General features: G+C 39.5%; 1 protein-coding gene across 1 annotated transcript in view; it reads right to left on the reverse strand.

Annotated features, from left to right (window-relative positions):
* SH3BP5 (SH3 domain binding protein 5) overlaps window positions 1-17,565 on the reverse strand; it is a 62,550-nt gene that overhangs the window by 32,502 nt on the left and 12,483 nt on the right. The window contains exon 3 of the mRNA XM_060781833.2: window positions 137-265. Within this exon, the coding sequence (XP_060637816.2) occupies window positions 137-265 (129 nt within the window). The remainder of the gene's footprint in view (window positions 1-136; window positions 266-17,565) is intronic.

Here is a 17,565-nt window from a genome sequence, read left to right on the forward strand (position 1 = left end):
GAAAATACCAAGCTGAAACAGCCAGTCTGGTATCAGTCAAATAGATACATATCAAGCATTATGAAAACCGCTGGGCTTACAATATACCCTCTGTGGCACAATAATCAGCTCATACTTTTCTGTCATGTTTTCTTACCTGCCTTGCAACCCTCCGAGCTTCCCAGTAAGGTTTTGAATCTTCGACAGCTTTCCCAATCTTCTTCACTAATTCATCTAGTTTGATTGTAGCTTCAACGAGGACAGAACGAAATTTCTGACGGGCATCCTGCAAAGGAAAGAGCAGCAAACAGTGTCACCAAAACTGTTCTTGCGGATCAAATTTGATTAAATAAGCCTGCCTAGGCACAGCAAACGGACATGTTTTGTAGAATATTATTTCTGGAGACAGTACCAGAAATGTGGGTCACCATTCTGAAATGAAATTTACCACGATGACAAAAACCGCTTGTGATCAGATTTGAAGAGTATGCAATGCCTGGCAGCATAACTAGGCTTCTGACTTTCTCTGGCAAATCCAACCACATTTGAACAGAAATCAAATCCAGAAAATTCATAAATTCAGACGTGAAGGAAACAGTAGCATCTTTTAATATACACTGATGAATACGCATGCCCAGTGTGGAATACATCTCACCGTGTTAAAACAGTGGATGTGACTCTGAATGAGACATGACCCATTATCACAGGATGTCTACGCCCTACGCCACTGGAGAAATTACACTGTTTAGCTAGTATCACACCACCTCAGGAAGTAGCAGCCATCAATGAAAGAACCAATGCATTGACATCTCCGGCCCATCCTCAGTTCAGACACCAGCCAGCATGGTAGCATCTTAAATCAAGAAATAGCTTCCTAAGATCTACAGAGATACTCGCAGGAACACCTCAGCAAGCGAGAGTCCAAAAGTGGCAGGCTGAAACATAGAACCTTAATCAGTGGTTGAGACCAAATAAGAAACTTCCTCCTGGGCACACAGAAGACTGGGTGACTTGGAAGACACTGAACAGACTGTGCTCTAGCACCACGTGATGCAGAGCCAACCTTAAGAAATGGGGCTACAAAGTGGAGTCCACGACATGCAAGTGAGGAGAAGAACAAACCCCAGACCACCTACTACAATACAGTCTGCAGTAGGTGGTCTGGTGTAGGTGCCACATACACAATGGAGGACTTCCTTACAATGACACTCGAAGTGGCCAGCTTCTGGTCAAAGGAAATTTAGTATAATGACAAGTTTTTAACTTTGCTTATGGTTTTTTATACATTTTAACAGTATTCTCAATTTGCTTCTGACATGATAAATAAATATATGCACCACTGTCACCAATAACCATTCTGCTATTTTATCCTATGTGCAGTTTTCATTCTATAAAATATTTCTTATTGTTTGTTCTTAAGTTTCTTCTTGCTTTTGTGCATTATTTTGCTTCCTAGATCATTCATCATTGTTATATAAGTAAAAGAACAGGTGTGATTAAAACGAATGACTTTTTGAGTCAGACCACACTGTCCAGGTGCTCATTTCCTTATTTTGCTCTGAAAGCCAGTTTTCCACCTAAATTAAAAATAGAAAGCACACCTCACTCTCTCACACAACAAAAATAGGAACAGTAGTTCTGACTTGCGATATGTCTGTTCCATCAGATAAGGTATAACCCTCTCCTTCCTCCCACCTGCTCCAGATGGGCAGGAAAAAGAAAGACCTTCTGGGATCCACACAATGGGGGAACAAACCATAGAAAGCCTGTCGCTAATATAGTTAAAGCACAAATGCTGCAGAAGAAAGTACACAACATGTGGAGGGCGAGTCCCTGTTATGCCAGAGAGCTTCTCCCCCATCCCTGGCTTCCTTGCTATTCTAATAATGTTCCTGGAGACGGAAAGAGAAACGGAAGAAAGTGAGAGAGGAATGGTAGGGAGGAATGCGGAACCCCAAGGAGATAAGGACGTCTAGAAAAAAGGATAATAGACAATTGAGTGTGAAGACAGGGTTTTTTTCTAGAGAGAGAAATAACTAAAAGGATCCAAGAGGAAAAGAGATACTGGAGCAAGCAGAAGGACAACATGTTTTACCAGAACACAGACAAGATTAGTTTCCCACATGGGGATATCAGAAGATCTTTCTTTTTCATCCCTATCTGGAGCATGCAGGAGGATAAGAATAATAATAATAATATGGCTCACGAATGGAACACTGAAGAAGGAGACAGAAGGCCTGATTCATGCAGCCCAGGAGCAAGCCATCAGAACAAATGCCATTAAGGCCAGGACTGAAAAATCAGCTGATGACCCAAAATGCAGACTGTGCAAGGAAACGGATGAAACCATGGATCATCTCCTCAGCTGCTGCAAGAAAATCGCACGGACTACAAACAGAAGCACAACTCTGTGGCCCAAATGATTCACTGGAACTTATGTCACAAGTACCACCTGCCAGCAGTAAAGAATTGGTGGGATCATAAACCTGCAAAAGTAGTGGAAAATGAACACACAAAAATACTGTGTGAGTTTAGAATCCAGACTGACAAAGTTTTGGAACACAATACACCAGACATCACAATTGTGTAACAGAAAAAAGTCTGGATTATTGATGTCACCATACCTGGTGACAACCGCATTGAGGAAAAACAACAGGAAAAACTCAGCCGTTATCAAGACCTCAAAATCGAACTGCAAAGGCTCTGGCATAAACCAGTACTGGTGGTCCCGGTGGTCATTGGCACACTGGGTGCCATGCCAAAAGATCTCAGCCGGCATTTGGAAACAATAAACATTGACAAAATCATGATCTGTCAACTGCAAAAGGCCACCTTACTTGGATCTATGCGCATCATTCGAAAATACTTCACACAGTCCTAGACGCTTGGGAAGTGTCCAACTTGTGGTTTTGTGATATGAAATCCAGCATAAAGATCTCGTTTGCTGTGACATACTGTGCTTTCGTGTCAGTAAAATAATAATAATAATAATAATAATAATAATAATAATAATTTATTTGTATTCCACCGAATCTCCCCGAGGGGACTCAGGGCCGATTCCAACATACACAAACACAAAGACAAACTCTCAATGCCTAGAAACAACATAACATAGATAAAGGTAAAGGCTTTCCTTGAAAGGCTTCCCTTGAAGCATAATCCAAGCTAGAAAATCTGCTGAGAAATAACAGGCATCCAAAATAGACAAAAAGTTAATTCAAACTACACAGTTACGACACTTTAATACCACTTTATCTACCATTGCTCCATCCTATGAAATCTTAGGATATATAGTTTTGTGGGGTACTTGGGATTTTTTGCCAGAGATTACAACCTCTAGATTACAACACCAGCATTGAGCTTCTGAGACTTCGAGGTACCTCTGAAGATACTACAAATCCTAGGATTCGACAGATGGAACCATGAGAAAGTGGAATCAAAATCTTACCAGTGTTTAATGTACACTCTGACCTGGCTGCCTTGGCAGATATACCCAGAGTCAATCAACTTTATTCTAGAAATGTGAATTAATGTTAACTGTAAAATTAAGATTTATTCATCCTCAGAAAGGCAAGATGACTTTTTGTTGGAACAGTTCCTTCGCCAAACAATATTCACGATTAATATAAACGAAAGTGCACAGTACCCAAGGCTGCTCAAGTCATTTTGGCAGAAACTCCCTGAAGCATCTCTCTCGAGCAGAGATTTAAATAGTTACAGACGGCTTCCTTTTCATGACATGATGCCTCTTCACTGTGCTAAATTACAGGGCCAGCCCTGCTACCCAAAGGAGGGGTTTTTTATGAGTCACTATTCTGAGTATAACTCAAAGGACAAGAAAATCAGCTATATCATAGCATTGAGAATGAATGGATTGTGGCATTATATGCCAACTTTTCTCCCTTAGTGAACTGAAGGTGGCATGTGCTTTTGATAGACCACAGGAACCTGTGTATGATATAGTCACGTGCCAACTATTCTTTTGACTCCCCTTCCCCAATCTGCTGCCTGCCAGGTATACTGGGATTACAACTTCCATCAGCTCCAAACAGACTGGTTAATGGTCAGGAATGGTGGATATTATACTCCAAGCTTTTTTTATGTCAGGAGCGACTTGAGAAAATGCAAGTCGCTTCTGGTGTGAGAGAATTGGCCGTCTGCAGGGATGTGGCCCAGGGGATGCCCAGATGTTTTACCATCCTGTGGGAGGCTTCTCTCATGTGCTTGCATAGGAAGCTGGACCTGACAGACGGAAGCTCATCCCCAGATTTGAACCGCCAACCTTTCGGTCAGCAGTCCTGCCAGAACAAGAGTTTAACCCATTGCGACACGGGGGGCTCCAAGCCTATGAAGAACACCAGATGTTAAGGGACACTGTAGCAGAGATCAAAGTAATGGGACTCTAGTTTTTAGAAGAAATCCCAAATTTCATGGATAATAGAATAATATAAAATGTGAATAATTAGAATTATGTACTTTTGTACTCAAATCCTCCAAGTATTCTTAATTTGTAACATCTTTGCAGGGTGTGTTCTACAAATGCAAGAAATGGAATTCACATGAAAATAAGAAAAACATGAGCACACACTCAACAAGCACACTTCTTCTTTCATTCTTTCAAAGATATGGAACTACCCATTAGTTGGTAAATTACTGGCTTCAAGCTGTAGACTACATACTTCCAGTTTTGAGAGACAAAACTATTTGTTCGTTGCAAAACTCAGCTTGACATCCAAACAACAAAGGTGAGATAATGTGCAACACAAACTGCTGTAATCACCAATGAAGCAAATATTTTGACAAAAGCCAGCATCTCTAAAGCCAAACTACTTCTGACTCACTAAGAACTGTGCATGTGGTACCAGCCTTTATAATTTCACTCCTATAAAAAGACAGAACAAAACCATAATACAGGGTTAGTCAAAATGCATAGGCCAATAAGCCATTCAATTGAATGGCTTATTGGCCTATGCATTTTGACTAACCCTGTATACACTTTCCTAAGATTGGTGGGTGGGTGTAATACTAACATGAGCAATGTGATCCTATTAAATAAAAAGGAGCTTTCTGTGAAATAAAGGACTTGGGTTTGTTACAAATGCCGTCTTTTTCCAGTATTTTCAACTAATGTTCTTTACTTAACAATAGACAAAAACAAGGGGCAGTAAAGATTCGTGCACAGATGCGAGGTGTGCAATTCGGCCAAAAGGAATCCCGTTTCAGGGTCTATTTTCTGTTAACCCCTAATTCTGTTTACCGGGAAGTTACTCAAATTGGTACTCAATCTTCAGTCATTTTAAGGCCTATCTGCATGAAACCTACTTCAGTTTTAGACTCCATTTACAACTGCAGGCCTGCCAAGTTTCAGAATAATTCACCAATCTACTGATTTTTAAGAATTATTTTAAGTTTTTACCATAACTTTTTTTTAAAAAAACTGTAAGCAAGGGTTCTAGGGATTGTAATCACCAGTTGTGTCAATTCTCAGGCAATCAGAGCATGGACACAACCAGACATTTTATTGGTTGAGAAATAGAGGGGGAAAAACTTCAGCTCCCATCATGCTCCAAGAGGAACTCAGAGACTTTTCAATGCATGTGCTGCTGGGAAAGCGAGTTCCCAGCAGAGTCCTCTCTGGAGGAACCAAGGGAACTTTTCTACTGCCGGAGAGGGAGAGAAGACATCTCAGGAGCTTCTCCAGGAACTCCACGGCAGACCCCTGCCTCAGGTATAATGCAGACTTAACTCCATTATCTCCAGTTGCCGATAAATCCGGCTCTATTGATCCGTTTTGCCCAGCTTTTCAGTTCCCTCCTCCCCATTCTGTTTTTGGGGATTACACGAAACACACACCGAATATTATAAATCACTTTCGGTCAAACTGATTCAGGACCAAGCCTAGAGGGAAGAGAAAAAGGTACCCACTTTCCCTCAAAATGGATTAGGGTGGCCATGTTTCCAATTTTACAGAGGATGTTTGATGGGCAATCAAGTCCAAATTCAGTTTAAATATATGCCTAATAAATCCAGTATAAATTCTTAATGAACAAGGACCTTAAAATAATCGTCAACAGAACCTGGGAGGGCGTCCAGCTCACGCCACAATATTTCCCCCCATAATTGTGAGATACAATTTATTTCTATTTAATTCTTTCTAAATTTGCATCTCTAGATAGAAATTAATACATTAATTTTTTTATGCAGAAGCTTTTGTTATTCTGTTGTTGTTCACTTTCTCATTTGGCAATGTATAAGTGGCCAGTTTACGATGGCTGGTTATCGTTCTGTTCCAAGATGCAGAAGACAACTTCACTTCAAAATCCTTTTAAATAATGCAACAATCTTTATATACAAAAAAGCCCAGGCAATATGCCCAGAATATAAAATTAATTTTTAAATTCTAGTCCCCAAAGACAGGCAGAGCCAACCTCCCACCCTTCAAGGATGACAGCTTCTTCTTACACACAGAGCACTAAATCCTCAGTTCTCTGGCTGGAAAACAGCTACACACTGCAGGCAAGCATAGGAATGCAATTTATTCTTTTCCTGAGCTTTTTATAGCAAAAAGGTTGTATTATTCTCTTGACAACCCACTACACTGGAATTGATATTCTATTGATAGTCCATTGCCCAGTAGGAAGGAATAAATTACTGTTTATAAGATACATTGGCTTTGAAGCAACATACATTTTGAAATACTATCATTAAGCCTTTAAATGCATAAGGTTCCTACATTTCAAGATGGGTTTTTTTTTTAAAATCTCAGCATAGTCAAGCTGCAGTCCCACAAAGCTGTATCCCCACAAAGTAGTAGTAGTAGTAGTAGTAATTATTATTATTATTATTATTATTATTATTATTATTATTTAATTCATCTGCAAGGAAGCAGATGAAACAATAGATCACATCCTAAGCTGCTGCAAGAAGATCGCGCAGACGGACTACAAGCAGAGGCATAACACCGTTGCTCAGATGATTCATTGGAACTTGTGCCACAAATACCATCTGCCTGCGACAACTAACTGACCTCACAATCATGTTAAAAACCAAAGTATGGATCGTCGATGTTGCAATCCCAGGTGACAGCAGGATCGCAGAGAAACAACCAGGAAAGCTGACACGATATGAGGATTTAAAAATCCAACTGCAAAGACTCTGGCACAAACCAGTAAAGGTGGTCCCAGTGGTGATCAGGACACTGGGTGCAGTGCCTAAAGACCTTGGCCTGCACTTAAACACAATCGGCGCTGACAAAATTACCATTTGCCAGCTGCAAAAGGCCACCTTACTGGGATCCGCATGCATTATTCACCAATACATCACACAGTCCTAGACCTTGGGAAGTGTCCGATGTGTGATCCAATACAACAGCCAGCAGAGTGTCTGCTGTGGACTCATCTTGTTGTGTTTCAAATAATAATAATAATTTATTTTGTAACCCGCCCTATCTCCTCGAGGGTAATCAGGGTGGCTTCCAGCAAAATTAAAACAATGGTAAACATTCAATGCCAGTAACAATGTATAACACCTCAAAAAACAGAATCAATAACAATTAAATGCCAACTTAAATAAGCAAACATAATACATACCAAATTTTAACAGCATAGGTTCTTAAAACTCTTAGAATATGATTAAAAATAATTGTTTGAGCTAATGAATGAAGGTTGGTGTACAGCAGTTTGGCAGGGGTATATATCGGGATGTAATTAGTCCTCCTCCTCTCTGTACGCTAAAGTGCATATATGAGTTTTAGCAGCTTTTTGAAAGAGAGGAGAGAGGGGGCGAGTTTTAATTCTTTAAGGAGGAAGTTCCAGAAGCGTGGAGCAATCACGGAGAAACCCCCCTCTCTCGTTCCCACCAGCCACACTTGAGATGAGGGTGGGACCAAGAGAAGGGCTTCCTGTGCTAACCGCAGTGCTTGTGGTGGTCTGTATGCAGATATGTGGTTTTTCAAATAGCCAGGGCCTGAATGGCTTTATAAGTAATAACCAGCATTTTGTATTTAGCCCAGAAGCAGATTTAGCCCACTCCCTGTACAACACTCCAGTTAGTAACCTGGCTGCCAATCTCTGCACCAGCTGTAGTTGGAAACCAGAATTTCTTGAGAAGCCTGAATAAATTGATTTTTAGCTTTCACAACTCATTTAGCATCACCTGGGTCCTTCCATGTGTACCTTCAAATCACCTATCGACTTATGATGATCCCACAAATCTCATAGGGCTTTCTAAGGAAGAAATACTTAGAGTTGGTTTTGCCATTTCAATGAAGTTTAGCTTGCAGCACCTGGTATTTGTTGGCCACCTCCCATCCAAATACTAACCAGGGCTGGTCTTGCTTAGTTTCCAAGATGAGCCTTTAGAGCAGAGCCTTCCAAACAGTTCATGTTGGTGATGCACTTTTTAGACATGCATCATTTCAAGACACAGTAAATTAGTTTTACTACCAAATTGGAGGATAAACCAACTCTTAATAAGAGATACGGAATTGTAATAACGAAATGTAAGAGGACACAACAGAGCTAATGAAAACATTTCATTTATATATTTTAATAATATATGATTTGGAAGCGCTGCTTTAGAATATTTAGCAACTTGGCTCCGCATATAAGTGGCTTTAAAAAAGAAGAAATCTGCTATAACCACAGGCCAGAGTAAGCGATATGTTTTGTAGTCAATGGCAAAAATGGTGAAACTATTTTAGAAGTTGTCATACAAAGTACAAATGAGAAAAGATCCCTTAGGGAACAGCACAAGTCAAAGTAAGGGAAATCCACTCCAACTTGTGGCAAACTGTAATGAAACACAATCACCTTTGATGGTGAACTAGCCCACAATTGATTATGTCAAATCTGCAAATGAATGTCGTCACCCCTTTCCCACTAGACTGTTCTTTTGGGACTCTGTTGCTCACATATAACTAAGTTTGTGCCTGCTATGGGACATCCAGAGAGATAAATGTTCCTGTTCTGGTTTTTCAGTGTTAACACTGAGGATGTAAACATCCAATTCCAAGTGCACAATAATAAAATATAAAGTTGCACTTTAGACTATGTGCTGGCTGAAGCAGGGAGAAGATTCTGAAACTTGTAATCCACAAAAATTATTTTTCAAATACCAGCCAGAGGGGAAAAAACATCATTTGGTTCTTAACTTTTCCAAATCATGACAGCAGCTCAAAGCTATCCAAGAAAAATCTGTAAGTTACATCTCAATTTCTGCCTTGCCAAGAAAACTACATCATCTTCACAAGGGGGAAGGTGCAGGGCATTCTGGCAAAGCACTCCATCTGCGCTTTAGAGTTGTTTCATCATAGCTTAGCTGCTCTGCAACAATCCTCTCTGCACTTGACCAGCTGTCCTACATCAATGGGCAATTTGGTTATTTCCTTCCATTCTTTAGCATTCTGTGTCTTAAAACCATCAACAATGACTTCATTCTGTTCCTGTCTGTTTCCAAGCGGACCTCCCTTGGAACAAATCTCCACTTTCATCCCTAACCTTGTGTGTAAATCAACCAAGTTGAGAAACCAATTTAATAGGACTACACTGCCTGAAAACGCATTTAATTTAAAACAAATGGTACTTTAAAACTTGTTCCAGAAAGATTACATCATTTCTATGGGGACTACATCAGATTTAAAGCTTTATTTTCTGACCTGTTCATCTCTTGATGTTAGTGAAGGGATGGCCAAGTCTTACAATGACGGATAGGCCAACTTTTCACACACAAGTGAACTGCAACTAGCCTATAAATTGAAACTGAAATGAAAGGGAAACAAAAACTTGAAGTGACCAGACATCTATCTACTTCCAGTTTAGAATGTTTGATTTTTTGGAAGAATAATAGGTACGTTCCAAAGACCTCTAGGATCAGACACCCCACATCTTAAAAAAATATCCCTGTGAGAGCAGAATCAGTGGGTTCTCGGTTCTACAGGCTATATTTTACCCATTCCTGACTTTCGAGACTGATTAAGGATTTATTTTGTGTTGGTCACTTAGAATCAGCCTATATGTTTGGACAACTTCCTTAAAGAATCTATATTTGATGACTTTGTGACACTATCCTCTTGTGAGCCACACAGATATTGCCATCTGTGTCACTCCACCATGTTCTCCTTCAAGCAAGTCAGGGCTTCAGTAAGACCTGCCAGTCTGTATGTGTACATGAACATGAATAATTACTTTGTCTATCTGTCTCCCCAGATGAATGGAATGGGTGGTTCTAATAATCAAAGTAATCCTGCTGAGATCCAATCCCCGAAGAAGCCACACATTATAGTAATTGGTTTGTGATAGATAGTGCTTCATGATAGGAATTCAAATTGACCTAGCTTAGCACCAAACCAGCAAAAAAAAAGATGTTCTTCCAAGCACCTGGGGGCCAGCATGTGATTCATAAATTGCTTAGGAAGGAACAGGTTGAGTAGAGGATCTACCAAGTAAATCTTCTGGATTGACCACTTCAGTTGTTGTGTCCAACTGTGTTATCATAAACCAGTACAGCAGTCAGTTATAAACACAATACGTCTGACCAAAGTTTTTACCCTGCAATTCCAGCAATGAAGTATCTACAACGCAATCCTGTGTAAATGCATTATCACCATCATGAGCACTACAATTATTTTATTGTCACCATTATTAATATCCATTACAATGCCATTAATGGGTCCTCGGTATCTGGTAAAGTTTGATTCAAGGTTTCATCATGGACACCAAAATCTGTGGATATTCAAATCCCATTATACGCAATGGCATAGAAAAATAGTGTCCCTTATATCAAATTGTGAACAATTAAAATGAGTTCCAGAGAACCTGAGGATCAGTAAAATGGTGGGAAGCTACAGTAGGGTATGCATAAATATCTGTATTGCAAAAGATTTACTTTTAAATATTTTTGAGCTATGGTTGGTTGAATCCATGGATGCAAAAGCCACAGATACAGTTGACTGATAGTGCAGATTTATTTAAAATATAACTTTTTAATATAATATCAAAAAGAAGCATTTGAACAACTCCACTTTCATTGGCCAATGGATGGGCCTTGACAATTATTTTCAAGTCGTCATTACGTATAGTGATTGCTCCAAGACCTTCAAAGTCATCTGTTGTCAACATAACTACCTTTAAAAAAAAAGTGGTATTGCCTTCCCATTTCTCAAAAGTAACAAGATGGTAACTTCAGAAATTAATCACATTGCAAAGCATTTATACTATGGTCATCGTAGGAAAATAAATTATTTTTCAAACACAATTTATTTCTTACTGTCTTGGGTTCATGTTGTTAATGGAAACTGGTTGGTCTCCTGTTTGCTAAAAGAGTTGTAAAGCCCCCTTAGCCCTGAACCTCCAAACTAATGGCATAGGGCAGATTTTATTATTTAGAATATTGTGATTGATTTAAGAGTTTTATTATCTAAGTTGTTTTAAAGCTTGTTTTAAACATGCTTCTTTTTTATTATGTTTGTTAATCACTTTCAGCACCATATTTATTGGAAAGGCAAGACAACAATGCAATTCAATAAATAAATAAACAGCTGAAGTAATAACAAGTCTTGAAGACGTTAAAGATTATGATTATGGAACTATTTTCTCCCCACACATTTCTGATATTTAAGTCTTAATTTTCAGGAGTCATCATTTGCAAACCCAGTGAACCTAATGCTCCTAACCAAAGTTTAAAAAATAAATAAATATGAAATGAAGGCTGTATTCCACATGTCACTAAAAGGATGCCACAAACGTTTGCAGGAACACCGTGTTTCAAAACGGTGGGCTTTCATACAATGTTCATAGCATTGACACAATGCTAGCCACCATTAAGATGTTTTAAGCATCACCATATGCTAGTAATCCTGAGTTGTGCAATTTCCACTTTTGTCCCAATCCATTATACCAGTTCCCCTGCTCCATTCTACCAGGACTGGTCCAAGGAATGTTACTGCCTGAGCTAAGGAAAGATACAGTTTGACAGTCTTTGCTGGGGATGCATCCTTGGACTTCCTGCGGTTAGCAAAAATCATGAACAGCAGCAAACCCTATTGCCAGGAGAAACATACCACAGAGTTGCACTGGAGGACACTGGAAATGCCTAGATACCTCTCAAAGCATTGCTAGATCCCCCAATGCTACTTCATGGTCAATCTCCAGCAGAAGCGTGCTGTAGAGTCACACTAGAGGACTAGGAAATGCCTCTAATAGCTTACCTGCACTCCCCACGCCTCCCAGCTTCTAGGAGTCCATCTCGCTAATAAGTAAGCCCAGCCCTAACTTTTTTCCTCCTCGCGGACTCATCTTAAAAGCTTTCAACCATTAATCCTTAACCATTACATGCTGTCCAGGCAAACGAAGCTAAGCTTCAAATAACATCAACATTTTAAACAAGAGTGGGCAATATCAGGTCAGGAGTCCAAAGGGACATCTCAGCCCCATAACATGCAGATGTCTGTTAATGCAGCAAGCAACTGTTGGACACTTTCCATTGAAGTCCAAAGTCCTTTCCAATGCAGATTTTGGAAACTGTTTTTTCTCCCGCCTAGCATCATCAGCGGTCATGCTAATTGGGAATTCTGAGAGATATAGTTCAAAGCAGCAACACTTTCAAGTTCTGTCTATACCTAAAAAACGTCTCCCAATTTTCCAATGCTTTTCTGCCTTTCTACTTTTTCCCTCCAGCCTGGCTTGGCTGGTTTTGAATTTATGCCCTCGTGCCCTTACGTATATGAAGGACAATTGCCTGGTTGCCCATTATGCTAACTATGACAGGAGCATGTTGCAGCTGTCTCTGCATGTTCTGTATCAAGAGCTCAGAGAAGTCTAAGATAAGTCATGGTTTGGTGCAAACTTTGGAAGCAGCTTTCTATTTATTTATTTTATTTATTTACATTATTTATATCCCGCCCATATCAGCCCGCAGACGACTCAGGGCAGTCTACATATCAGCACAATTTGATGCCATCAATACATACATTCAAAAAGCAAAATCAATCTGTTTACCAATCTGTTTCTAATCAATCTGTTTACCAAAGGAAATTAACCAACAGCCAGGGAGGTAACCAGATGGCAATTTATTATTTATTTACTTCATTTATATACCGCTTTTCTCAGCCCTTGGGCAACTCAAAGCGGTTTTGGGCGGAAAAAGTAGACAGGTTTATTTGAATTGACTGATGCATGAGCTCATTCGTTACCTGCTAATGCAAACTATTGCAGAGAAAGAAAGTAAGTTATTACATTTAAGATGTTATTTACTAACAGGCTCAGGGACAACACACCAAAGAAGTAGCAACGTCTATTTTTATCTCTGTGTTCCATTTTCCTTCCCTGTGGATTATGTGCATACATGTTAAGGTTAAAGCCTGATTCTTTGTGACATGAGAAATCTGTCACAGGGAATGGTATCGAGGTCAAGGCAGAGGTGGGGCGGAGGAAACTGCCAAAAATGGTGTCAGCATGGATCAGCAAAATATCTGGAGCCCCCAATGGAGCAATAGGTTAAACCCTTGTGCTGGCAGGACTGCTGAGCCAAAGGTCGGGAGTTGGAATCCTGGGAGCGGGGTGAGCTCCCATCCATCAGCTCCAGCTTCTCATGAGGAGACATGAGAAAAGCCTCCAACAGGATGGCAAAACATCTGGGTGTCCCCTGGGCAACGTCCTTGCAGACAGCCAATTCTCACACACAAGAAGCGACTTGTAGTTTCTAAAGTCACTCCTGCCATGGAAAAAAAATCAAAATACCTCAAAATGACTGAGTTCATATCTCTTTTGGTTAAAAATGACAATACCATAGTGGTCCCTTGTGGCAAGGGTATCACTTTGTGTTTCTATCCACATAATTTGGGGATATTATCCCATGTGACAAATACAACACCTGCAACAGGCATTGGTCTGGATAGGCCTCCAAACTACTTGGGAGCCAAACTATATGCGACATTAATTGTGTGTAAATAATTCATTTCCACTATTACAAGTTTTAAAAGCTCTATGGGAACACAAGTATGCTTGAGAAATGTTCCCTTCTTCACCAAGGTATAGCTGCTGTTATACCTTGTCAATTTCTCCTCCAACTTTAACAGCATTTTAGTGATGCAAGGAGAGGAGTCACCAGGACCTATTGAGGGGAAATTCCTATTTGCATCGATAGTCCTGATCTGTCTCATCCATAGCCCTGATCAGACACTACAATTCACATACAAAGTGGCTATTTAAATTTTAACGAAAAGCACATGCATTAACTCCTTCCACACAATTGAAACCATGTCTCATTTGAAATAGCTCTTAGCCATTGATCTGCAGCCACAACTATTAAAACACTCTAGGAGTGAATGCGTCCAAGGTTTCCAGTATCTTAACGTGAACCAATGTGGGCCAGAACTGACGTTATTGGTGCTAGGATAGCCAACACAAAAACACAAGGAAGTGGGGGGGGGTACGTCTAGGAGTTTACAAGAGGACAAAACATTGTTGTATTTTCTTGTGAACCTATCACAAAGTTTTCTGGGGCTGGTTATGAGTGATTTGGACATGACTGAGCAGGGGTTCAAACCCTGGACTTCAGAGGTGTAATCCAGAATTCAAACACCCAATTTTTAAAGGCATTCTGCCTTTCACAACACATTTACAGTAATGTTTAGAAGTGTGCTGACAAAGTGAACCAAGGCATTTTGCCAAATGATACAATAGACAACATGCCTCTTTCTATACATTGAAACAAACCAGACTGGAAGTTGTATCTTATTCAATTGTGGTAAGAGGATCACATCCTCCACTCAAGGACAACAGACCAAATTGGGACAGGGTAAGTTATAATATAAACACAGCTTTGTCTAGAATGGTCAAGGGCACAGGAAGAATGATGGGAAGTGCTCCCACTGTCGCCTTTAACATCCATCATCCAAGATAATTGCATCACTCTTCTTGATGGAAGGACTGGCTCTAGTATAAAGAAAAACTTGTTCGTCTTCTTAAATGCATTAATAATAATAATAATAATAATAATAATAATAATAATAATAAATATTATTATTGCTATTATTATTATTATTATTATTATTATTATTATATAAGATAGTCCCAGTGGTGATCAGCACACTGGGTGCAGTGCCTAAAGACCTTGGCCTGCACTTGAACACAATCAGCGCTGACAAAATTACCATCTGCCAGCTGCAAAAGACCACCTTACTGGGATCTGCACGCATTATTCGCCAGTACATCACACAGTCCTAGACACTTGGGAAGTGTCCAACATGTGATCCAATACAATATCCAGCAGAGTGATCTTGTCTGCTATGGACTCGTCTTGTTGTGTTTCAAATAATAATAATAATAATAAATACTACTACTACTACTACTACTCCTCTGTGTCCCAAATCATTCTTTGGAGCTTTTGTCACAAGTACCACCTGCCAGCAGTAAAGAATTGGTGGGATCATAAACCTGCAAAGGTAGTAGAAAATGAACATGCAAAAATACTGTGGGACTTTCGAATCCAGACTGACAAAGTTTTGGAACACAATACACCAGTCATCACAATTGTGGAAAAGAAAAAAGTTTGGATTATTGATGTTGCCATACCAGGTGACAATTGCATTGAAGCAAAACAACAGGAAAAACTCAGCCGTTATCAAGACCTCAAAATCGAACTGCAAAGGCTCTGGAATAAATCAATATATGTGGTCCAAATGGTCATCGGCACACTGGGTGCCATTCCAAAAGATCTCAGCCGGCACTTGGAAAAAATAAACATTGACAAAATCACGATCTGTCAACTGCAAAAGGCCACCTTACTTGGATCTATGCGCATCATTCGAAAATACATTACACAGTCCTAGACACTTGGGAAGTGTTCGACTTGTGATTTTGTGATACAAAATCCAGCATATATATCTCGTTTGCTGTGACATACTGTGTTTTTGTGTCAGTAAAATAATATTAATAATAATAATAAACACAATAATAAAAATAATAAACTTTATTTATACCCCACCCTATCTCCCCTGGGAGACTCAGGATGGATTCCAAGAAACAAAAAGGCAAACATTCAATGCTTCAATCACAGTAAATACAAATATAAAAACTCAAAATAACCCCACATAAAGAGCAACTTAAGCATTCTCTTCACAAGCATTTCAGTCATGAACAGGAATATTAGAGTAGGCATAAATTAAAATCTCTCAGAGGGCTTCCATAATCCTTTACTGCAGTATTAATGCTCAGCTCTGCACTCTGAGCCAACAGAATTATGGATTTAACCAGGTCCAATCAAAGGCTCATTAAGAAGCAACAGATTAATTTACATGCAACCATCAACAGCACAGTGTCTCTCACAATCCATACTCTCTTTGCCTCACTGAGACCACTAAAGCAATCCACAAAGCACTCCAACAATCAGTGGAGCAACAATTGCTTCCTGACCAATAAAGGCATGAGCAGGGAGGACACAAAATACTATTTATTGACTTACAGAGCAGAGGTTGCTAAAGATCTTGGATTTACAAGCACTAACTGAAATTGTTTTCACTGACTAAAACGTGTCTATGGTTTGTCTACCCTCATAACACCATAGTAAGTGCTGTTCATATCTGTCCAGCAACACAAGCTGAATTTAGATCTTGACATAAGATCTCAAGTTATCCTAAAGGACAGGAATTACCTGCTAGCTGCCAAAAGTCAAGTTGAATGCCCAAGAGAACTCAGCACGCATTGAAACTTAATACATGATAACTTTTCCTGTGTGGCAAACACAAGCATTAATGGTTGGCGGAATAACTGAGTGTTATTGTTTATTCTGTACACAATTTACAACCTACCAGGCATAATAATATCCACCATTTCTGATTGTATGTTGAAAAACATTAAACTTTCACCTTTATTCAGAACTGGCTTTTTACATATGTATGTCTATTATATTGTATATTTTTTTGTTTTCTAATTATTTTAATGAATATTTGGAATGTCTGTAAGTGCATGCTTTACCATGTTGGAAAGTGCCCTGAGTCCCCTTGGGGAGATAGATGGTATTTGTGGCACAAGTTCCAATGAATCATCTGAGCAATGGTGTTATGTCTCTGTTTGTAGTGTGTCTGCGCAATCTTCCTGCAGCAGCTGAGGATGTGATCTATTGTTTCATCTGCTTCCTTGCAGAGTCTACATTTGGGATCTGTCGTCAACTTTTCAATTCTGGCTTTGATGGCATTTATTCTAATGGTTTGTTCTTGGGCTGCCAGAATCAGGCCCTTTATCTATTATTATTATTATTATTATTATTATTATTACTATTCAAAAGATCTCACAGCTGCATATGTGGTTCTTCTCCATTATACACATACACCAATATTTTATTTTCACAACAACATTAAGACATAGGTTAATCTAAGCAAAAGCAACTGAGCTTAATAGCTGATTTGACACTGTGGTCTCTCACCAGGACAGCTCTACTTTTAGATCCAATAAGGCAAGGGCTTCAGACAGCAGATGCTGAGGAATAGCAATGCTCCTCATTAACTGTCCAGGGGTTACTTTAAGTTGACAGGCAAAGGTGTGCATGTCAGTGCTACCCAAAATAGTGGCAATGCTCACCCAGAAGCTA

The sequence above is a fragment of the Anolis sagrei genome, chromosome 6 (genome assembly GCF_037176765.1).
Source record: "Anolis sagrei isolate rAnoSag1 chromosome 6, rAnoSag1.mat, whole genome shotgun sequence".
In the NCBI taxonomy this organism is placed as follows: domain Eukaryota; kingdom Metazoa; phylum Chordata; class Lepidosauria; order Squamata; family Dactyloidae; genus Anolis; species Anolis sagrei.